Source organism: Brachyistius frenatus, unplaced genomic scaffold, assembly GCF_029030835.1.
Source record: "Brachyistius frenatus isolate BFR_SWC_R1_liver_20210118 unplaced genomic scaffold, ASM2903083v1 Contig_205, whole genome shotgun sequence".
NCBI classification, from domain to species: Eukaryota; Metazoa; Chordata; class Actinopteri; family Embiotocidae; genus Brachyistius; species Brachyistius frenatus.
The window spans coordinates 346,213-370,000 of NW_027210804.1; the positions used below are offsets into that span (position 1 = coordinate 346,213).

The following is a 23,788-nucleotide window of genomic DNA, read 5'->3' on the forward strand; positions in this document are numbered from 1 at the left end:
GTGTGTGTGTGTGTGTGTGTGTGTGTGTGTGTGTGTGTGTGTGTGTGTGTGTGTGTGTGTGTGTGTGTGTGTGTGTGTGTGACTCTAGTTCTTACTGAGCAGCAGTTGAATCTTCAGTATTATCAATATACAAACTGATATTTTTCACTGAGTTAAGATGTCTTAAAATGTCGCTCAAAAACTTCCGGCTGCACCAAGATAGCGGTACATTAAATATGTATCACTTTTTATATTCATGTTTACATTTAACTTTTCGCCGTTGCTGTCAGTTAAAAGTTGTCTCTCGTGTCTCCTCTTGTGTCTCCAGGATTTGACCAAGCAGCTGGACGAGGTGACCCAGAACTCCGAGATTGTAGAGATCCGTCAGAAGGAGGCTGAATGTGAGCTGGAGGCGGCCAGAGACCGAGTCCAGCAGCAGGCCACCGAAATCCTCCTCAAAGCCAGTAAGAACCAGAAACCTTCCTGTTTGGGTCTTTCTTTTCTTTTCTTTTCTTTTCTTTTCTTTTCTTTTCTTTTCTTTTCTTTTCTTTTCTTTTCTTTTCTTTTCTTTTCTTTTCTTTTCTTTTCTTTTCTTTTCTTTTCTTTTCTTTTCCTCTGGTCTCCTTTCCTTTTTCCTTTCCTTTCCTTTCCTTTCCTTTCCTTTCCTTTCTTTCTTCCTTTCCTTTCCTTTCCTTTCCTTTCCTTTCCTGTCCTTTCCTTTCCTTTCCTTTCCTCTCCTCTCCTCTCCTCTCCTCTCCTCTCCTCTCCTCTCCTCTCCTCTCCTCTCTCCTCCTCTCCTCCACTTCACCCTGAAGATGCTCTCCAGGCTTGTCATGCGAACTCATCAAACATATCCACTAACAGCCTCCCTCATCTCGACTGACACATCGCAGCCTCTCAGACTTTAACAGCGTATTCCTGTATTTCCCGGTTAATGGTTTCCCCCCCACCCCCCCGCCCACCCCCCGAGCTAGAGGAAGCCTCTTCTCGCATCAATTACGCCTCGTTTGAGGCTGGCGTGTTTTGCGTGCACTTGCTTTTGGGGTAAATGTTTATCGCATGTTAGAATCTGATTTAATATCTTCTCGTGTCTCTCCATCAGGACTTTGTGCAAAAAACGACACGACGTAAACATTCCCGTCTGACAAATGTGTGAGCGTTCGCCAGCCGAATCGTGTTCGGCCCATTAGCCTCGATGAGCCATCTTTTCCTTCCGGAGCTTGTCGCGTACGAGAGACACAAACAGGAGCCAGCTGGTGAAATGCGACCACGACAGTCACGTTAGCCACGACACAAAATCACAGAGCGGCTCAAGGTCGTTCAGGAAAAGAAAGAAGTTTCACAATTCAACCGAAACCACAGCTGATTTTCTGTCTTTTAACCAGCTGTTTTTTGTGGGTTTTTTCTGAATTTTATTATGTATTATTATTGTTGTTATTTTTTGTTCTTTCGCCTCTAGTTTCAGGTTTGTTGCTTAGATCTGGGTACTGTGGCAACCGTAAACTAAAATACCATAAATCAAAGTTGAACCAAGAGGGAGCTTTTTGTTTTCTCTTCCAAATTATAATCAGTTTTTCTGCGTTTGTGTTTTTACGGTTTATACGTTGCTATAGTAACTGATATACTGGCTAAAACCAAATAAACCAGAAAAATACACTTTTGGGTCAAGCTACTTAACTATGTAACCGTGACGGCACCACAGGCCTGTCAATCAAACAGACCCTCTCCCCCCCCAAAAAAACAAAAAAACAGCGGAGTCTATGGAGACGGAGGCTTTTTTTGGAGGCGACCTCTAGTGGCCCTCTGTGGTATTGCTGTTTTAAAGCACTTCTGCGTCGGCCTCATTTTTTTCAGACCCGGAAGCTACGTCCAACAGTTTGGTTCAACTCTTAAACCTAAAACAGTCTTTGATTTTCCTGAAACGTTGAATTAACCGCTCCGACCTGCTGCGGCAGCTTCCATGATGATTGAAGACGCTATTGGCAAGAAATTGTCACACTCAGCCCAATTTGGCAGGTTTTTATTTTGTTTTGGCCCCACCACAAATTTGGACAAGATTACTGCTTATTCTTGTTATTTCTCAAGTGCTGTGAAATCCAAAACCATAATGACTAGGAACTGTCATTTTTGTGCAGCTAAAAAGGTACATCATATGAGTTTTAATTTTTCTCTATTAAATTCCATCGGCTTATAACTTATCTACAAATAACGACGGGATTGTCTCTCTCTCTCTCTCTCTCTCTCCTGCTGATGCTCGTGTGCTGTTAACGTGTCCTTCGTCTCTGACTTCGAGCTGCCAGTCAAAATTTTGAAAAAACGTTGGCAAGACGACCGTTTTTGACGATGATTTCCGCAAAATGATCAAATGACTGAGCGCGCAGATTAACGAATGGCGTTTTCGTCATTCTGACATTTCGTTTTAGATTTAAAATGTTAGTTTTCTGTAGAATGTGAGACATTCTAATGAAATGTAATTCCACACAACGTTAATAATTCATTTCTCGGCCCGCTGGACCTCCATCCAGATGAAATGTTTTGGCCTTTGGTCCGGCATGAGCCCGGTTGAATGAATGACATGAAATAAAAAATGTCGATTCAGCGCCAAGACGCCAATTTAAAACTCGCTGACGGCGGGTGCATTTTGCACGTGCCGGCTGCATCGGTAAGAATTTGCCGAGAATGACGATACGCCGATGACATTGCTGTCTTATTAGCATTGTTCTCACGCCCGTTCGTCTCCGCCCCCCCCCCCCCACCTCCCCCTCACCCTACCTCATTACCCCCCGCCGCAGGTCAGATAAGCAGCCTGCAGGCCACCCAGATGACCCAGGAAGCCGCCATCAGGGACCTGGACAACGAGCGCAGCCGGCTGAAGGACAAGGTGCTGAGGATGGAGGAGGAGAGGGAGGCCCTGCAGACCCAGAGCCAAGGCCTGGATGAAAGACAGAAGCAGCAGATCCAGTCCCTGGAGAAGGTGTGTGTGTGTGTGTGTGTGTGTGTGTGTGTGTGTGTGTGTGTGTGTGTGTGTGTGTGTGTGTGTGTGTGTGTGTGTGTGTGTGTGTGTGTGTGTGTGTGTGTTGTGTTGTGTTGTGTTTCGTTCGGTATTCATGTCAGGCTGGAAGCGACTCCGTTCTGAATAAGCAATAAGTCATCAAGATGCCGTGACTGAACTTCTCTGTGGACTTTTGCTCCAGACTTGTTTTTCATCTTTAAAATACAAGAAGTGGGTTTCATGACTTTGAGATGATCGAACTCGTTTTAACTTTGGTCCTCTTTATCGTTGATATCATGCGGGGTTTTTTTTTTTTTTACCATTATGGTTTCTGAGTCAGAGAAACTAGATTATCACATTAAAGAGGACGGAAAAAAAGGAGGAAGTTTGAATTCTCCGGCGTTCCCATGTGACCTGAATGAGGCCGAAGTTGGACTTTCCCCAAAACTCTTTAATCTCCTTCAAAAAAAATTCTGCCTTTCGGAGAGAAAAACCTCAAAATGAGAGGAGAAAAAAAAAAAATCATAAATGTCTTCAGTTTTCTTTGTCTTTTTTCTATTAGTTGGAATGTTGACTTTTCTGTGACTTCACACAGACATTGATCGCGTCTCTTGTGAGGTCTTTTTTGCTCACATACAGTCGTTACAGATGAAAAAAAAAAAAAGCCTTTTATTCATATTTTTTGATATATTTGGAGTTATTTGGAGAGAATACAACATTTTAGACATATCTTGTGCATACAAACTCTCCCTTCTTTTTCTGTCAATTGCTAAGGAGCTTCTATAAAATAGTATGCCGCAAAGTTGACAAAACTGACCTGCTGTCACTTAACTGAAAGGGTCAAACCTGTCAATCACAGCATTTACAAACTTTATATTTAAAAATAAAAATGCTGTTTTTCTTTTCTTTTCTTTTCTTTTTTTTTTTTTAAACAAAGAAATTTAAAGGTCAGATGATTTAAGAAACAGTGTCGTCAGCAGACCGACCAGCAGCCAACAGTAAATGTCAAGTGGTGCCGCTTCATGTGTGTTTTCCCGTCCTTTTATCTCTGACATTTGTGCAGTGTAATCCTCCGGGAGCGGCAACGGTTCCCCCGCTGAACGAGAGCTGCTGCGAATTTGAATGTCTTCCGGAGGATAATAGATCTCAGATCACTTAAACTTTATGGCACCAAACATCTCCCGGAGCGCCAAATGATTTCTACTTAAAATGGAGTAATCGTGATATTTGGCAGAAGAATTTTGTTTTCTAACCCCCCCCCAAATTTTTTTTTTTGAAATTTACAATTCTGGATTTATCTTTTAAATTTGTTCAAATTTGCTTAAATACAGTTATGTTGAAGAATGACCGACATTGTGACATCAAAGAAAGACAATAGTCTGTAAAATGTGATTACCAGGATTTTTCTTTTATTACCAAAACCTTCCATTTTGTATTATCACCTTCATTTTACATTATTTTTAACAGTACAGTTAAATTGTCTACATATTTACTACAAACACAATCTTGTATAAAATGCATTATCGCTAACTGTTTTTTAAAGATTCACGTGCTATAATAAAATTACATTATTTTTTTTACGAACAGTCTTATTGTGATACTGACCTTATTGGCAAATTAAAGACTTTTTAATATCCACCTATTTACAGGCGTAAAAATTAATGATGCTTGACACTATTTAGAAAAAAATCATGTAAATTTACATGTTTTTTTTATGTGTTTTTTTTTTAACTTCTTTGCATTAAATTTCTTAAGAAAAAGATTTGCTTTAATGAGTTCTGGTTAAAAATAAGCCACAATATAGTGAACTAGAGGAGGAGGAACATTACAGATCCTTTTTTGCGTTCTGGCTTAATTAGGGACCATTGTAGAAAAGAGCCATGACATTAATGCGACGCATGCTTTCTCTTATTAAACATTGTGGTTTTTTTCTCATTTACATTTATTTTATTTTTTTTCTATCTTTACAAAAGAAGAAATGAACCTCCCCGGATGTTCATGTCTTATCTTGTGGTTTGGAAGCAATAATTGCACACCAATACGATCGCTTTCTGTTGGGGGAGATTAAAGTGTGGGTTTTTTTTTTTTCTTATGTTGTTGCCAGCGTTTGATAATCTGCCAGATACTTTCTGGTTTTAAATACGACCGTTCAGGCTGAATATGATATCAATAATAGATCTTTTTTTAGGACTGGGGAATGTAGCATCTGTTATCTTGTCAAGTGTATTACCACTGACGCACATGCTCAGTCTCAATGACTCAGCAAATGTAAACTTTGATCGGTGCCATTTTGCGGTATCTCGTTGGGTGGAGCTCAGGTCTTGAGGGAAGGAAAACAATATATCAGAGATTTAATGCAAAATGAGGGAATTTAGCCGTCTTAAAGGGGCCCTGTGGAGTTACGCATACGTACATTATTCCTGACCAAAGCGCGTTGAGTTTTTTCAGTGATTTTAAATCCTGCATTGTTTACATCCCTGTAATTTAAATCTTCTTCTTTTCTGCCTCCTCCTGTCGCACTGCATCACTCAAATGAGGAGATTCTTTTTCAGAAAACAGGGATCCGTTCATAGCTGTACTAAAGTTATAAAACGCCCCTGACAACCGTCAATCCGAGCAGCGTCGTCTGAAAGGTATCGGATATTCTAAAACGTCTCGAAGCAAACACGCATAACAAAAAAAGTCGGCCCAATTTCACGTTGCATTTATTTTTGACATCAGGAGAACACCGGAAAAAAAAAAAAACAGATCCACAGCCGATAGATCGAATTTTAATAGTCCGTCACATAACTCTTCCCTTTAAAAACTCTCCCCTTTAAAAAGTAAATTTTCTCTCAGAGTTTGTCAGCTCACCGTAGGAGTCTCTTCCCGTGGCTAATGTCAGCTGAACTCATGAGTATCGCTGTTCTCATGTGGCATGTTTTTTTGGCGAGATTTATTATTATTATTTTTTTTAATCTATTTCTATTTCCAAGGAAAATCGTGATTCATTGTGACGCCGTCCTTCATTGTTCCAAAGACGAAACCCAGAGCAGTGTCGCTGTGCGTTTGCGCTCTCTGCTACACAATATATGGAGTTTCATAACAACTTAAATCAGGAGGCCTTTCGTTCTTTCTCCTCTGTGTCCTCCAAACGGCATCTTTGGACTGTTTTCCATCCATGTAGTTCGCAGCTTTCCTCGATTTTTCCTCACTTCTTCTTCCTCTTTTTTTTTTTTTGCCCACTCCTCTACAAACCAATCAGTAGCACATCACTAACTATTATGCGTAATTATGCTAGCCTTTGTTTGTATGACATTCAAAAAAAAAAGAAATATTACCTTATAATAAAAGTGCTAAATCTGCCACCATTATCAGCTTCACCGGCGGATCGTGCCGAGAAAAACAACATCTGAGCAACGCGTCAATACTCTATTCAGAACGACGGCACGATTATGTCGCAGACCCGTAATGGGGGCTTCATAGCTGCCATAATCAATAACTCTATTATCGGTAATCCTAACCCAGACTCTCCTCGGCTCGGCTCGGCTCGGCTCGGCCCGGGGCTTTAAGAATACCAAATGTGAGCGTGAAGTGGCGTGAAAGAGTCGCAGAGACAGATTAGTTCCTCGGCCGTCGCCGAGCAAACACCGACAATATGGCCGAATACAGCAGCATATGGCGTAAATGTCAGCCCGCAGCTCTCTCTCTCTCTGTGTGTGTGTGTGTGTGTGTGTGTGTGTGTGTGTGTGTGTGTGTGTGTGTGTGTGTGTGTGTGTGTGTGTGTGTGTGTGTGTGTGCGTGTGTGTGTGTGTGTGTCGTCCATCACGGCAATCATCTTTGTGCTTTACTTAAAATGTGTGTGTGTGTGTGCGTGTGTGTGTGTGTGTGTGTGTGTGTATTTGTCAGACCCTGCGCGAGGAGAACACGTCCCACGAGAAGGACATGAGCAGCATCCGCTCTCGATACGAAGAGGACGCCAGCCAGATGAAGGAGAGCCAGGCTCGAGCTCTGGAGGAGGTGGGCAAGAAGCACCGGGTGACCCTGGAGAACGCGCTCAACGCCGCCGAGAAGGAGAAGAACCGCCTGCTGGCTGTGAGCGGAGACGCACACACACACACACACACGCACACGCGCACACACGCACACACACACACACACACACACACACACAAACACACACGCACGCACACACACTTCGTCTTTTTTTTTTATCGACTTTGAGGTGAGGCCCCCGACGCACAGGAGCCGGTGTCGTTCCTTTCGTATCGTAAATCGTCCGTTGTAAAATTCAGAAGATAATTTCTTCCCTCTTTTGATGAAAGCAAAAAAAAACACACGATCTGAAACAGAGGGAGCATCAGCTGGCGAGTTCCCCCATGAATGAATGACTAATGATATCCACAAGATCAATTTTCAGACACGCCGCTTCTTGAGTAATCAGCGGTCATCGCTGGAAAAGCCGAGAGAGGAAAAAACAAAAAAAAACAAAAGCAGCTGTATGTTGTTCTTGATCCGCGTCGTTTAAATCTCGGGGGTCATTTCAATCCACAACGATTCCATTTCTTGGGGGATGAAACTTGATTTTTCTTCAACTCGGGTCGAAGGAAATGACGTCTTTATGGGCGCCGGGCGAGAAAACAAGAAATGACTTGTAGTGTCGTGAGTTTTTTTGTTGTTTGTTTTTTTTTTCAGTTTGTGCAACAGAAGGGATTGTTTGTTTTTCTGCTCCTTCTATTTGTCGGATTTGGTGGAGCGACAATATCATTTACAGCTGCAGATAGATGATCTTCGAAGATATGGAGCCTCGTTATAGATTTACCGACTCAAACGGGATGGAAAGCAGTTGCTGATATTTACTGTTACGCAATAACCGATTTGTTTTTGTTTTTTTGTGGCAACTTTTTGGTCAGTCTTGGGACTGACTCACTTCTCTACCTTTTGGCCACCGCAGCTTAACATCCAACCATCACAATATTAACATAATTATTTATTTAAACTGGTATTTCTGGCCAATTAGGTCCAATATTCCTTCTCTTTTATGTTTTTTTTGTTGTTTTTTTGGTCACTGCTGAAGGCAATGTCTGGCTCTTTAGCTACTAAATGCTCCCGTACGCTCAACTGTCAGTTGCTAACTGTGTCTCCGAGCCATCTGCTGCACAGCAGGTAGTGTATTGTGGGTCTATTAGAGATTTATTTCGATTTTTTTTTTTTTTTTTTTTTGTGTGAAAACTAAACTGAGAAGAGAAAGAATGAACAAAAACACTGCGTTTGCAGGCCGGACGGCTACAGGACGACCCTAAAGAAGTTGTACATCCAGGTCGTATTTCTCTGCGGGTTCGTTACTACGACCACCTTTAACATCTAGTTTCATATCTTTCTTAACAGAGAACTATTGAGCTTTAAATACAACATCTGGATACTTTTTTTTTTTTTTATTTTATTTTTTTTTTAACTCCGAGGATGTGGTGACTTTTACAATGAGCACAATTTCGATTCGGTACCGTTCCTCTTGCCCGCAATCCACCTGCTGCTAATATTTCCAACATTATTAAATCATAAAAAAAAAAAAAAATGTAAAAAAAAAAAAAAGTAACATAATCAGAAATGACTCAGTCAAAATACAAGCTGTCGGCTCTCGCCGCATTCTGCCAAATGATTTTGGCCCGTGTCACGTCATTCAGTCTGTTGATGTTATACGTGTTAATGAATGAGTCCTGATTATGACAGACAGACGTCCCCGCGTAGTCTGCATATGTTTTTTAAGAATGACAAACACGATGCTGCTGACACCGATGCCAGTGTGTACATGTAGTGTACAGTGTGGACAAATCTGCATTTACCATTGAAATAACAACGATCCTTCGTTTGCTTCCCACGATGTACTTTATTGCAGTATTTTAAAAGTAAAAAAAGACGTTTGCTCAAGTAATGTTTCTAAAAAAAGTGACTTCTACTTTTCCCAAAGTCATTTTCTGTTAAGATATCTCTACTTTTACTTAAGTGTGGCTCGCTGGTACTTTTTGAAACCACTAGCAGTCACCAGTCAGCCTCTCTACCCTCCAACCTAACACGACGTAGTTCACCGACTGCACCATCTGCCACAAAGGCTGGAAAGAAGCTATTTACTGTTTTGAAATGTAAATTCGTAGCATCTCACGAAGGTCTAAATATTGTTTCAGAAGCCTTTCTTTGATGTGATTAAATGAAACACCGAATACTGGGTTTGGCATTTAATTAATTCTAAAACTCAGGTGATGTTCCCTTTGAATCGCCTCCTTTCAGTCTGTAAAAAAAAGACAATTTCCTGTTTGTACCTGTCCGTCTCCGTCTCTTACACTCAAAGACTGCAGAGAAGATGTGCCTTCTTATTTATTTTTTTATTTAGAGAGGCTGAACAGTGTTTGAAATTGGAAATCTATTGGGACGAAGATGATGGTTTGATAAAAAGAGATAGAGGGAGCGAAGCTGTCGCCACCCGGAGACGAATGGTTTTGACTTTGCTTGGTGCCGGAATGCGTTCACATTTTTCAGGATCGATCGGCTGGAGTGGCGGGATGAATTACACCTAAAATGACCCGAGAGTTACGTAAAAGGGGATAAAGTAAAAGTACCGAAGTACGGTCAGCAAAATGTACTTAAAGTGTGAATAGTTAGAGGACTAAATTCTTTAGAAAGTGACCTCGCTGCGGAAGTCGATATAAAGGAGCACACATAATATAACGATGTCTAAAATGAATACTGAGAAGTTGAGAAGTTCAAAATGAAATCTGCATTTTATGTGGGTTGTTTATAGACTGAAATACATAAAAAAAAAAAAAAAAAAGGCTGTAACACTGACTAAGAACCTGGCAAACTCAAAAGGAGGAAACGCAGCCTACTGACGTGGGTGCACGTTTATATTTATCACCTACGAATGTCATCCAGGGCAGCTCAGGGCTCACGTAACCTGAGCCGGTTGGAAATGCGAGGAACCCGGAGCAGCTTATTACCTCACAAACGAGATCCGGGAAAGACAAATAGAAATAAAGTCTCAGCGAAAAGCGAAGTTGGCGGCGTCCGACGGGAGAACGAAGCGTTAAAAAAAAAAAAGACGTCCGTCTCTTCGCACACAAACACACACACACACACACAAACACACACACACAGCTGCTCGGAGCGTGCCGCTCGTGCAGGAAAACAATAGGAAACTAATTAGATTAACAAGCCACCTACACGTGTGAGGAAGTGTAAAAAAAAAAAAAAAAAGTGTTTCTGCGGAGTATTTTTCGTTGCCCCGAGGCGTTATGATTGCAGACTGTCCGTCGCGCTCTTGTAAACGCGATATCTCCGGAACACTTTGAAGCACGTCGTTCAAATGAGGCACGAACGTTCGCTCGGGCTCGGGGGTGATGTCGGTAGATTTTGGTGGTCGAACGTCACGGTGACCTCTCAAAACGCAAGAATGCGTACGCTGATCACGACAAAGAATTCTCAGTAAGAAGGATGAGACGAGATAAGATGAGATCAAATAAGATAAGACGTAAGATTTAGATAAGATTTATTTGTCAAATTTATTCAGATTAAATACAAAGTTATAAATACACAGACACGAGCATGCTATATACACAAAACTAATGAAATACACGACTTATACACTGAAATGTAAAGAAAAAACAGATAATTATTGCACATAACTGATCAAAAATAATATCATTAATATTAGGAGGTAATGAAGTGATGACATTTTACATGCAAAAGGTCAAAGGTCAACTTCACTGTGACATCATTATGTTCTGTAAAAAAAAAAAACTTCTAGCCATTATTCAGCACCGTAACCGAGGAAGAGACGGGGAGCTGGTGATTCCATATCTGAAGCATCGTCTGCTGTCATGGCAACAACTTTGTGTTCTCTCAGATTTATTGGACAAATTCTTTCAAAATCTTCACTACAAATATTATATGAGATTAGACAGACATGGATGTCAACTGCAACTCTTCTGGTTGGAGGAGGCACCAGACCACAAGGTGATAACTTGCTTCACATTTTTTTTAATCAGGCTACTTTAAATGACAACTCTTGAGTTTTCTTTTTAGAGTGAATAAATCGTTTAAACTCACCAGGAAATAAACCTTTATGAAAGGTGTGTGGGGGGGAGGGGGCAGCCAGGGGGGGGGGGGATTTGACATTTAAAAGGGCGCAGTACCTTTCGATTTAAATTTGTGGTCCTGCTTTGGTAGTGATGACATTTTACTGCACATAAAACTGCAAGTGGAGGATAAAGTAAGTAAAGTAATATAAATTAGGACAAAAATGATTTGAAGTTGAAAGAGATGGATGTGAGCACTGGGCTGAGGGAAAGATAGACTCTGGCAGCCAACCAGTGTGTGTGTGTGTGTGTGTGTGTGTGTGTGTGTGTGTGTGTGTGTGTGTGTGTGTGTGTGTGTGTGTGTGTGCGTGTGCGTGTGTGTTTCTGAAACTTCCAGCATCAATATTTTACCGCTACTTACTTAGCACACCCTAACAGGCCTTCAGCTCATACATACAGTACACTACCACTTCTTCGATGGCGCTTTTTACACTGCGTGTCTGCTGCATATTCTATAGTATATATTTTTACTCCGTTGCCTTTTTTTTTTTTATATATATATATTTTTTTTTTTTTTTTGCCCTCCTGGGAATAACACAAGAGCTTCTATTTTTGGAAACCGGAGAGTTTCTGCTTCTTTTTTTTTTTCTCTCCAGCTAAAATAAAAGTTCTACAAAACAGGTTCAGGAGAAAATGTGATTCACTTGATTCATATAATAGGAAGTCGTGTGACTGTGAACATTTCAACCTTCTTTTCAGAATATACTAGAAATTCAGAGGGTACATCAAATGAGTTAAGAGACAGATGTACTAAACCTGTAATATATTCACTTTTTACATTCAATTTAATAATAAAAACTGCCATTGTGGAACATAATGTAATCATTGACACTGTCGGAGAGGTGGTTGGTCATTTTGTAAGGCTGCAGTTGCATCTGATTGCACTGTGTTGTTGTTTCTCTGTATGCGTGTAATTGAAGATGAATTATTAACACAAAAAAAACTTTCAGTTTAATGCAACATTCAAAGTACAGCATTAAAATGTAATTTTTAAATGAATTAAGTTACAGCTCCAGCAAAAACAAAACATTTTATAAATGAGATTGTATTCATGGCCGGATTATTCTTGCACTATTTTTGCAGTACATTGTGTTTATGTCTGTACTTTAGTTGTTCGGGGTATCAGAAGCTACCAATAATAGCAAAGAAACAAAACAAAACTTAAAGTATTACCACAGTGAAACTATAGTCGATGCTGTGTTTTGATATCATATATCAGTACATTGAATAAAACAACAGTTTTGATTTAATAAGTGACATCCAGAAATGCTTGTACCGGTTAAAATAGTGGTAAAAAAAACATGTTTTAATGTATTTTAAACTGAGTGACAGGACAAAATGAAAGTGTCCGAGAGCTACTCATGTTTAATAACATTTATTCACATAGCTGAGCTCCACCCAAACCAGCTGAATAAGCTATTAACTATCTTATTAATAGCTCTAGTATAACATTTAAATACAGGATAATATCAGATTAATAAACAACTTGCACTCGTTGTTCTTGTTCCTGATATTCACAAATGCCAAGATTCCACCATCGGGACGACTTTGTATCCGATATGAGACGGTGAAACTGTCCCCGAGGGTGTACAAACCGACCTGGGACCAGTTTAATGAGCCCGAGGCTTAGTTGTTCCGAACCGCAGCCTACCATTAATTTGACTGCAGCTGAGGCGCGCTGTTACACCAGCCCGAAATAGCCTCGCGATGATGATGATGATGATGATGATGATGGTGGTGGTGGTGGTGATGCCCAATCTCCACTGCGCCCTTCACTCCAGTCGCACACATCCACGTGAAAAGCGAGTGATCAAGTATTCTCTTGCATCAAAGTTGCATAATGAGGGCGTGTTTTTAAATGATATTCCACTGTAGGCCTGATCAGAGCCAACAGCTACATTAAGAGAAGGAGCGTTACGCATTTCCATAGTCATTAGATATGCGGCCCATACGAAGGTTTCCTCCCTTCTGGCCCCCCGTGTTGATTTCCAGGGCTTCATATTTCCTCCCACCTTGTTCGCAACTGCACAGTAATTCGCCGTCGTTCGGTCCCGCTCGTGATTATGCCGTCAGTTGTCGGAAATGTCCAGATTGAAGCGGTGACAAGCCGGAGGGGGCGAATAGTAAAGCTCTTTTTTTTTTTTCCCCTCACTTCCTGCTCCGCCAGTCATCAGATTTCTATCTTTTCCTGCACAGACGGATAAAAAGAAACAAAAAGCGCGTCTCTTCACCCTTCCCATCCTCCGTCGCTCGGTTCCTTTGTCCGATCCCAGTTTCATCACGTCGCGTTAATCATCTTTTCATTCATCACCTCCGTTCTTTATTCACTTTGAATTATAGCGAGAGTCGTCCGTGACGCGGGCCGCGTCGGGAATTTGAATGAATGGTTTCTGCCCTGCCTCGGTCTCGCCCTCTAAACTGAGCCGCGAGGCTCGACAGAAATCCCGATCCGACGTAATAGATTTCGCTAACCGTCTGACTTTGTCTGTTTTCAGGCATGTTGTGTTTCACGGTTTCAAAGTAGGATGATCTGATATTGCGCATGTGAAGAAAATTGTGCAATCCAGTTGAGATTCCAATAGTTCAGTCACACTTTTCGAACTTACAGCTCAAAGTGATAAATCCAACGAGATTCACCCAACTCTGCTTTTCACCTCAACATTTTACCATCTTTCAGCTCCACGTTTTGGTTTTACGTTTTATAACTTTGCTGTTTCGGTTGACCGTTAACTCTGGACAAAAAAACGCAGCCTCAAATTCTCCACATCTGCTAGATTTCGTAAACAGGCAGCCAGAGGTGGAACGACGCTACGCCCCTTTTTTTTTTTCTCTCACCAAGTGAAGAAATAAAATGTTCGCAGTTTTCTTGATCCGGTTGAAAATCATTTACATTTTTTTAAGTCGATGGAAGATACAATCATCCCTAAAGTCATGTCGTGCAAAACGAGCTGATAAAAACAAACAGAAAAGCTATTATTATTCACTTTTAAGGTGTAACGATGGATTCACAAGTCACCATATGTAAGTGAACTGCAGGGGTTTGTACCTACACGAGCAAAAAGTTTGCAAAGTTGCGAAGTCAAAGCGTTGAAATCTACAACATGAAGAAATAGAAGAAATAGAAATGCATCCTGACATTTGCCCAAAACCCATTCCGCCGCTCACTTCGCAGTAGTCGCGAGAAAAGTCTTTTTCAGAGTCTTCGGGCAGGTGGTGGAAAGATCACGGTTTAGTTCGGAGTTACATTTTTGACAGCTTCTGACTTTCTGTAGCATTTCTGCCTGAAATTGATCCAATAGAGAGCCAGTAAGTGAGTGTTGGTTCGTCGTTTGGTGCACAGGATCACAGGCTGTTGCTGTTTTTCCAGCATTTTATCAAACCTATTCAGACTGTTTTACGGATGCATCTTTGTGTCAGTCAGTAGTCTTGTTTTTTTTTTTTTTTTTTTTTTTTCAGCGAGTAAAGCTAACGGTTGTAAGAGTTATTATCTTGCCAACGCGGAAACGTTCCCCCGTGCCGTGTGACCCCCCCCCCCCCCCCCACGTGTCGAGCGAAATCCAAGATGTCATGAAGCCTTGGCCCACGGATTACGGGGATTTTTTTTATTTTTTTTTTCTCTCTTCCCTCCGTGCAGATCCATAAAGTGCTATTCATTTTTATGGGTCACAGCTGTCAATGCACAGAGTGTTTTCTTATGCTGCTTTACAAACTCCATCCTCCTGTGTAATGAATAACGGTGGCAAATTTCACTTTGCATTATCGCAATTCCCCCCCCCCCCCCCAGCTGTAATTGTCCTTGGGAAGTAGCAATCATTGCACGGAAACCGTTCCCCATTCATTAGCAGCCATAATATGCTTTATTGGAATGCTGGCGCTCTCTCTCTCCTCTCTGTGAAGGACAAAAGAAAATGTTTGTAGTATTTTTAGAAATTTGAATGAATGTTATGTCAGGTTATGGATCCGGGTCCATTTTTCAGTCTTTGGGGAAATGAAGCATCGCTGCCCGGAGACCGCCGACACATCCGCTTCCTGTTTTTTAGGCGCGTTTGTTGTACGTCTGCGGATGCAAAATGTTGGTCGGTTTCAACAATTGTTTGAAGGAGTGCCGTGAAATTTGGCGCACCCATTCTTGATCGTCCGAGGGTGAATCGTTCAACTTTTCTGATTTGTAACTTTTCAATTAGCGCCATCATCGGGTCGCAGTTTCAAATTGTCCAAACAGTTGTAATGGTAATCTATTGTTCCAGTTTCTCCCGTTTTACCGCTACCTCTCAGGCAGGCTATACGCTTTCAGGCAGACCATAGAAGTGAGTTCCAGTCCTTTGCCGTTTTGATTTTAATTTATTGAAAAAATCTTCCAAAAACATTTCTTTAAATCGTTTTTTATTCTGTAGGTCGACGGACAAAAGGACTTCCTGTTTGGTCTTGAGGACGTTTCATCATCAGAATTATGAATAATTTCAGCTTTGGCTCGTTTTACGTGGATAATTCAGACTTTTTGTAGATGTAACCAAAGTAAATAACAGACATCAACATTTTCACCTCGTGTGACTTCCCCCCGAAGGTCTCGGCTCACTTTGGCTTCCATTGCGCCGCTGCTCTTGACAGATGTTTGTTTGATGTTTGTTTGTTTGTTTTTGTCTCCGATTGGTCTCCCACAGGAGCTGGAGCAGCAGTTTGAGAAGGAGCGCCTCTCGCTGGAGGAGCAGAAGACGCTGCTCCGGCAGCAGCTGGACGAGCTGAGGGACGAGCTGACGTCCAAACTCAACGAAGCCAACGAGGAGGTACGACACGTCGCACTCCCGATTAGCACCGGACCCTTTTGCGCAGTCGGTAAAAGCTTGGAAAGGTTACAGTTATGCATGCGGAAATATAGCAGTTTTAAGCCGAACTGTACTTCTAACGTTGAGATCAAATTGATACCTCATTTCAAACTATGTTGCCCGCGTTGGGCAAAAAGGCATCTGAGCTCGGCTCATTTAAAAATCAAAGGTGGAAACGGTTCATCGGACGCATTTTTGATGGGAATTGCGCCCCGCCGAGCAGAAAACGCCGAAGTAAGTTTGGAGCGGCCGCCGCCCGAGGTTTCAGCGGGGGAGAGGATATCGGTTGATTCCCTCTGCGTCCGCAGGTGTGTCGGCTGCAGCAGGAGGTGCAGCAGGGGGAGCAGGACATCGGGACGGCCGAGGGGCAGATCTCCACGCTGAAGGAGGCGCAGGACAAACTGCTGGAGGAGCTGGACGCCACCCGGGCCCGACTGAGGGAGACCAGCAACCTGCTGACCGCGCTGCAGGTCAGGCACGCGGGAGAAAAAACACCGAACGCGTTTCTCGGCACCTGACCTCAACTATCGCGACAAAATACCCACGTTTAAACCGTAACTTCTCCTTTAATCCAATCGATTTCGAACCGAGCCGAGGCGCTAGGACTGCTTCTGACATCCAGAGTATAACCTATTTAGTCGTGTCGTCGGTCTTTTTGAAACAATACATTCGATCGGTAAATAAAGATGCTTAATTGATATTAAAAAGTGGGGTTTTTTTTTTTCGTTTTTTTTTCACTGAGTCTATAAAATGTAAGGAAATGGTGAAAATTGTTTTTGTTTAATTCAACCCAAAATATTCAACAGTTATCGTATTTCAATCATTTATTTCGGTTTATCTTTTCTTCGATTACTCTGCTATTAAATCTACAATCTGGATTTAACCTTCGGTCATTCAGCAGTGTACACCGTGGTGGTTTTTTTTTTTTTTTTTTGCAGAGCTTCGTGTCGCCGCTCCCGACAGCCAACATGCTGCGTCGCTTATTAGCAATGTCACTCCAAAAGGCTTCAGCCCTTCGTCACGCTACCAAAAAAAAAAAAAAAAAAAAAAAAGAATAATAAATCCCAGAGTCCCCCGAAGGTTTCAGTGCTGTCTGTGTAACCGGATTCGTTTTCCCCTAAAGAAGAAGCAATTAGACTGAAAGAGGTCTTTCTTTGTGTGTGTGTCTCCGTCTCTCAGGGAGAACTCGAGACCCAAAAGCGTCAACATGAAGCCAAACTCATCACCACCAAAGAAGAAGAGAAGATGAAGATGGACAAGATGGCTCTGGAGCTGGAGCTCAAATGGACCGAAACGCTCAGGTAAGTGTGTGTGTGTGTGTGTGTGTGTGTGTGTGTGTGTGTGTGTGTGTGTGTGTGTGTGTGTGTGTGTGTGTGTGTGTGTGTGTGTGTGTGTGTGTGTGTGTGTGTGTGTGTGTGTTAGATAGATAGAAGAAGACAGTAACACCCTCTGTCTTTTATTTTCTCCTTTTAACAAAGACAGAGCATGAAATTAAGAATTGATGGGAAAATTGAAGTCTGTCTGTTTCCCCATCTTCGTTTCCCATAGTTACGAGACACACACACACACACACACACACACACACACACACACACACACACACACACACACACACACACACACACACACACACACACTCTGAGACACACAGGTCATCCGGCTTCCCGGTATTGACCGTGACGGAGCATTAGCCTCGGTGGGCTCTGCGACTTCTCGGCTCAATCAAAGCCCAAAGTCTCGGCTGACGTCCGAAGACCTTCTGAAGTTCAATTCTCAAAGAATGAAATTGACCGTTTTGAGTTATGAACTGATGTAGTTTTCACACAGAGAAGTTCGGAGCCGCTAAATAGACTCTGATATTATTTAATATCGAGCCTTCGCCCGCTATCTCAGACCACAGATATATCCCGACTGCAATATGGTGTTTATTTCTACACTTAATTTTGTAGTGTTGCTCATCGACGATCCTTTGGTTTCCTTTCCGCCGTCATTATTTAAGTGTGGCAAATGACTCTGGACACTCAGAGCCTTTTACACCATCAAATCTAAAATTCTCTGAAATAGAATTTATAGAAACAGGGTAAATATAAATAGGTTTACCCTCTGATTTAAGTTAATCATTAGATTATATGTTTCATGTAATGACAGCAGCTGAAAGCATATTTTCTAGTATGACTAAGCATCGCCGTGTCTTTGTCTGTACTGTATAAAAACATAAAGTTTGTAGTGACCTGATGTTCCCCTTCCACAGTAAAGAAAGAGTTTTAAAAAGCACAAAAACAAGAGGCCAATAAGTGTCAAGTCTTACATTAAATTTAAGAGAATCGGTGTTAAAACGCCAGAAAGCCTTCTTCTCTTATCTTGAGAGTCATCACAACCTAAATCTGTCAGCCAGCTCTCTCTAGGCAGTTTTTCTTTTTATACCTCCCCAGAACTGTGATCTTTTTGTTTTTTTGCAAACACACATTTTCTTCCAGTTATCTGCCTTACCAAAACATGAAACACTTTGCTAATTTTAGCTTTTTTTTATACTTCATATTTTTGACAGTTTGAAGCAATTCCGGTGTGTAAACATCTTAAACTAGAAAAGCCAAGGTTGATTATGCACTCTATAATATGCAAATATTCTACGATATGCAAATCTCCTACTACAAACCACTATACCCTGTATAGTCTCTGGATATATTTGCAAAACCGCCATCCAAAACATCTCGACTGTTGTACTGGTTCTGGTTTTCCACAAAGAAAACCAGCGTCCCCGAGTGCTTCACAACGACGGCTTTCTGAATGAACTTTGAACAAGTACACATGCGTATCCCAGAGGATATCTCCATAACTAAATTTTACAGTGGGTTTTAAGTCATTGCATTTACTAGGCTGATTGTATGGAGGTCTTTTTTTGCGTCTTTATTATTCTAGCAAAAATAACAGTTTTTAAAGCACATTTGTTTTACTACAATCAAAAATCAGGTTTGTCTGTAAAAATATATGAGCTGTGAATACATTTTTTTTTTGATTGCAAACATATTTTCTAATACAGTTTTGTTAGTTTTGGTCACAGAATTCAGACATTTTTGAAACTACACTGTTTGTACTACAAAATCTTTTGGTTGTGAATCAGACCTCTTTGGTTGCAGGTTGAGTTGGATGTAATTTGTGGGCAAAATTCTGACTTCCGTGACCAAAACTAAGAGCAAATTTGTTTGCAATCCAAATTTTGTTTTATTCTCAGTTCATATATTTTTTACTTCCAAACATAATTTTTGATTGCAGTGCATTAAATTTGCTCTGAAAACAGTTTTTTCTTGCATAATGAATTCACAAAAATACCTTTGTACAATTGTACGATCTAGATTATTCCCTGGCCCGTGCTTCACCTTTCCACCGAGTTTCACAGAGATCGGGCCGGTAGTTTTTCCGTAATCCTGCCGACAAACAAACAACACGTAGTGAAAATGTAACTTCCCTCGTGTAGGGAATAAAAAGTGACAAAAAACAAACGCACAAGGAAACTTGTGTGACGTCTGGTGTGACGTTAATTACTAAAAATGGCTCTGTGACAGACAGATTAGGGAAAAAATTCTTCACATTTTCTTAAACAAACTGACTGTAGCCTGATTTGTTGAACACCTAAAAAGTCTCAGACTCATTGACAGTCAGTCTAAAAAGCAGATGTCAGCACACTGTAGAATTTTTTTTTTTTAAAGTACAAAGCAGCTTATTTACAAAGAGCTCATTCCTCGCCTCTCGGCCTCCTCTCCATTAGCTTTCCATTTACCTTCCTTTGTCTTTCCGCGCTGAGCTCTTTATTCTCCGGAGAACATCTATTCATTCGGTGAGTTGGGGTGAGCGCGCCGTGGTTAGCGAGCCGTCTGAATTAAGGAGCCCTGCTTTTTAATCCCCGTTTCATGGCAGCGACAGACGCTTTGTCTGTGATAGTGTGATCACGGAAAGAGCTCTCCGGATTACCAAATGAACGGCGGATCAGTTGTTATGTCTTGGTAGATGTTCGTGACTTTTTTTTTTTTTTTTTTTAATAGTGCCACAGGCTGAAGGGGGGGAAAAAAATGATGGTGAATCTGTAGGTCTTCCTCATTACTTCACGCTGTAATATCATAAAATGAATCCCATCGACTCGGCGATCCTTTGACCTTCCGACCAGCAGGTCAAAGTTTTCACCTAGTTAGTGAAATATTACCAGATCAGAACATACGTGTCCGGCTACGCTCCCGTTGAGGAATGAAAGAGTTCGTATGAACGACCCTCTCTTGTGGTTTTCACCACGTCTGAACTCAAAATTCTCTTTGAGCCTCGAGTTCACAAGTTGTGACGTGTTTGCTGACCTTCACGGAAACGTCAGAGGTCGTGGAAGTTCATTTTTCTTTGGATGTTTAAGCTAATATGTTGTAATTTTAGTTGCGTAGAGTTTGTCTTCGTAATTTAGATAATACCCGACGCCTGAGGAAATGTCCATCTTCCCGACGGCCTCATCTTTTCCCTCCGTGTCTTCTAGACGCCCTCCACGTTACTTGTTGCCTCGAACGGCGCTTTTACAACTCGACCCGCTTGAACGCCACTTCTTACATCGTAACCGCGAGCTCACGAGGTTAAATTTGAACGCAGCATTGAACGACGATGACCACAGTTAGCACGACGGTAGCTAAACATTAGCACGGTAGCACTGAAACGTAATTTGACAAAAACTTCATGCGGCATCAGTCGACCTCGATACGGAGCGAAAATTTGATTTCAGTGCTCATGCTTATTGAATTTTGGTGCTTAAATCTACAATAAACAGCAACAGCCTAACAAATGCTATTAACCCTGCGAGACATAAAACTAAGTAAATTACAAGCTGCTTCGTTTGGTTGCTAAAAGCCAGAGTTGTTTTTTTTACGGGTGAGAGATTACAAATACTTCTTCGGCCCTTTGTTGTCTCTCTTAAAAGTCCTCCCAGAAAAGTTTAGCTTCAAGGTGAAGCGCTGACTTTGCCGCCGGGCTTAAAGCGGAGTTTTCTGGCAGTTTTGATTTCTGAAGACTGTGTAAGATGCCTCCAGCAGGGGTTTTTTGCCGCTCAGTGATGTTTGCGTTTGAGGATATGTGACTAAACTCTGCACTCCGATTTTGACATTGAAAAGGTAAATAGCAGAAGGACAGCTAATATTTAAATTCCCTCTTTATCATTTACGGTAATATTAATCCTTTGTGAGGGTATGAATAAAAATAAATAAAAAAGAAGCAGATTAGAAACAGTGAAACTATAAACCCAGTAAGGCAAGTTTATTCCTATAGCACATTTCAATAAAAAGGGAATTCAAAGTGCTTCACATAAAACCATTAAAAGCATCAAAACATAAGGCAACAAGAAAAGGACATTTAAAAAACAATTCAGAACAAGTGATTAAAACATTAAAAACAGTGATTAAGCTAAAAAAAATATATAAAAATAATCTGGTTCAGTGAAAGGCAGCAAAACAGAAAAAGTACAGTCCAGTACAAAACGCCATACTTCCTGAAAATAAAAATGCAAAGTCCTCGGTCTGAATGCAGTTCCTGATGCCTGCAGATTTTTCAAGGCTGAAGTTTTGTTGCAGACATTAAAAACATTTTTTTTAAAAGAATAAAAAAAAAAATCTTTATCCTGGTCCTGCGAACGTTGCAGTTTGTCGCCATATCTCGTCCCCATTAATAAAAATATTCCCTGAAGGACATGCAGGCACGCAGCTAAAAAATGAATTGCATTGAATGTCGTTGACAAAGAGTTATTCAATGTGCTGTATGCAGTTCTTACTAATGGTACATTAAGTAGCACAGAGGTGTCTTTTATGTTATTTTTACACTAAATTAATGGAAAGTAGTGCTTTTTGTGGCTAATTATGCTCTTATACATACAATATGCATAAAATACTCAAGGCCACGTATGCATAATCTCGACACGCAAATGCACATTGTGCCTTTACATCTCACGGCGCAGGCAGAAGGGATCCAGAGCCAATTATCCCACATTTTATCTGGGAAATGTTCTTCCGTCTTTGACAGTTGCTTTCAAAACCCTCCGTTCATCCTCGTCTCTTTACCTCTCTCTCCATCTGCCCTCGCATCCCCTCCTGCCCGGCACGCGCCATAGATCCAAGCTTGTTAGGACGAGCAGAGCTCTTTGAAGCCTCAAGCATGCGTGTGCGTGTGCGTGTGCGTGTGAGTGAGGTGATGTCTGCGCCTGTATGCCTTTTACCGAATGAGGATATGAATGATGACATGTCTCAAGCGTGCTGCATTATGAACGTGACTGTCTGGTGTGTGTGTGTGTGTGTGTGTGTGTGTGTGTGTGTGTGTGTGTGTGTGTGTGTGTGTGTGTGTGTGTGTGTGTGTGTGTGTGTGTGTGTGTGTGTGTGTGTGTGCGTGCGTGTGTGTGAGTGTGTGTGTGTGAGTGTGTGTGTGAGCGAAGGCAGGCAGTCTCCAGTCTGACACTTTTCTAGCTCTCAAAAGCGACAAAATAAAACAACAACAACAACAACTGTTTGCCGGGATACTTCATTTAACAGCTGCCATTTCAACTCCCACACAGCTTTTACACTGGTGCAGAGAGACACACACACACACACACACACACACACACACACACACACACACACACACACACACACACACACACCATGCGTATAGCTGCCAGCAGGAGTGTTAAAGATTGATGGTCGTTCAGTAGATGTGCTACTAGAGGTCTGATGATACAAGGTTGATTTATTGTTCGTATAAAGGTGGTATTGAGCTCTCTGAAGAACCTTTTGCGTTTGCAGCAAAGTTCTTTTTTCGTACCAAATATTGTTATTGTGCTTGTTTGTGAGCCGTATTGGTAGAAAACCGAAATTAAAACCAAAAAAAAAAAAAAAAAGATCAAACAGAATGCAAAAAGCAGCCTACAAAAAAAACCAAAAAAAAACCACTACATTTTGAGAGGTTATCTCCTTTCCAGAGCAAAACCATGACCTGCTGATAGATTTCCTATCTAACAGGCAGCCGAGGAGTTCAGCCCGGTGCATAAATCAACTCACGAGGGCTTGAAACGTCCTCAAAGCAGAGAATCCTTCACTTCCCGTTATCACTTTGTTGCTATTCAGTCAAAACTAAAGACTTTTAAGTTGGAGAAGGTCTCCAAAGTCCAATTTGCCTTTTAAAAATACAGCGCTGATGGAACATTTTAAACTGCAGAGATGGAGCATTTCATGAGATAAGCTAACTCGCGGCAGCGTGGCTGCTGCTCAGTTAAACTGTTGTCGTATAATAGTTCGTGCAGCGTTTAGCGGCCAAAGATATTTTCCTCAGGATCTTGTAGAGAAAACATTTGAACCTGAATATTAACTACAGACTGGATATAAAAGTGTTCGTAGCTTCCGGGTCTGAAAAATGAGGGTCGATGCGGAAGCGTCTTAAGCGTGCAGTACCAGCGAGTGCCACCAGAGGTCGGCTCCAAAAAAAATAAAGCCTCCGTAGACTCCCATTCAACTTCTCTCATTAAATTTGAAGTCAATAAAAAATGTCTCCACCAGTTATTCTACACCTCTTCTTTTTAGCTGATATAAATGTTTCTTCTTTTTTTTTTTCAAAATTGTAAAGAGAAATTCAACTTTATGGCAAATTCTTTAGAGGATTAATAGTTTTGACTTGCGATAAACTCAAAGTCCAAAAAAATACCAAAACGTAGGTCTTCTTCCGGCGTTTATTTATCCACATACAGGGTTAGACATTTATTCATGTGTACGTATCACCTGAGCTTCAATCATACATTGTGATTCTTATTGCATTGATTTTTTTTTTTTTTATTGATTTTTTTTTTATTAATTATTGATTATTCAAGTGCTTTTGGCTTTTTTTTTTTGGAGGGGGGGAGG

At 41.2% G+C, this 23,788-nt stretch overlaps 1 protein-coding gene across 5 annotated transcripts in view; it reads left to right on the plus strand.

Moving 5' to 3' along the window:
- fam184ab (family with sequence similarity 184 member Ab) overlaps nt 1-23,788 on the plus strand; it is a 116,383-nt gene that overhangs the window by 51,638 nt on the left and 40,957 nt on the right. For all 5 annotated transcript variants that reach the window (XM_069719077.1, XM_069719080.1, XM_069719078.1 and 2 more), the window contains 6 exons: nt 308-443; nt 2,772-2,953; nt 6,860-7,045; nt 15,741-15,863; nt 16,211-16,372; nt 17,082-17,203. In XM_069719077.1, the coding sequence (XP_069575178.1) occupies nt 308-443; nt 2,772-2,953; nt 6,860-7,045; nt 15,741-15,863; nt 16,211-16,372; nt 17,082-17,203 (911 nt within the window). The remainder of the gene's footprint in view (nt 1-307; nt 444-2,771; nt 2,954-6,859; nt 7,046-15,740; nt 15,864-16,210; nt 16,373-17,081; nt 17,204-23,788) is intronic.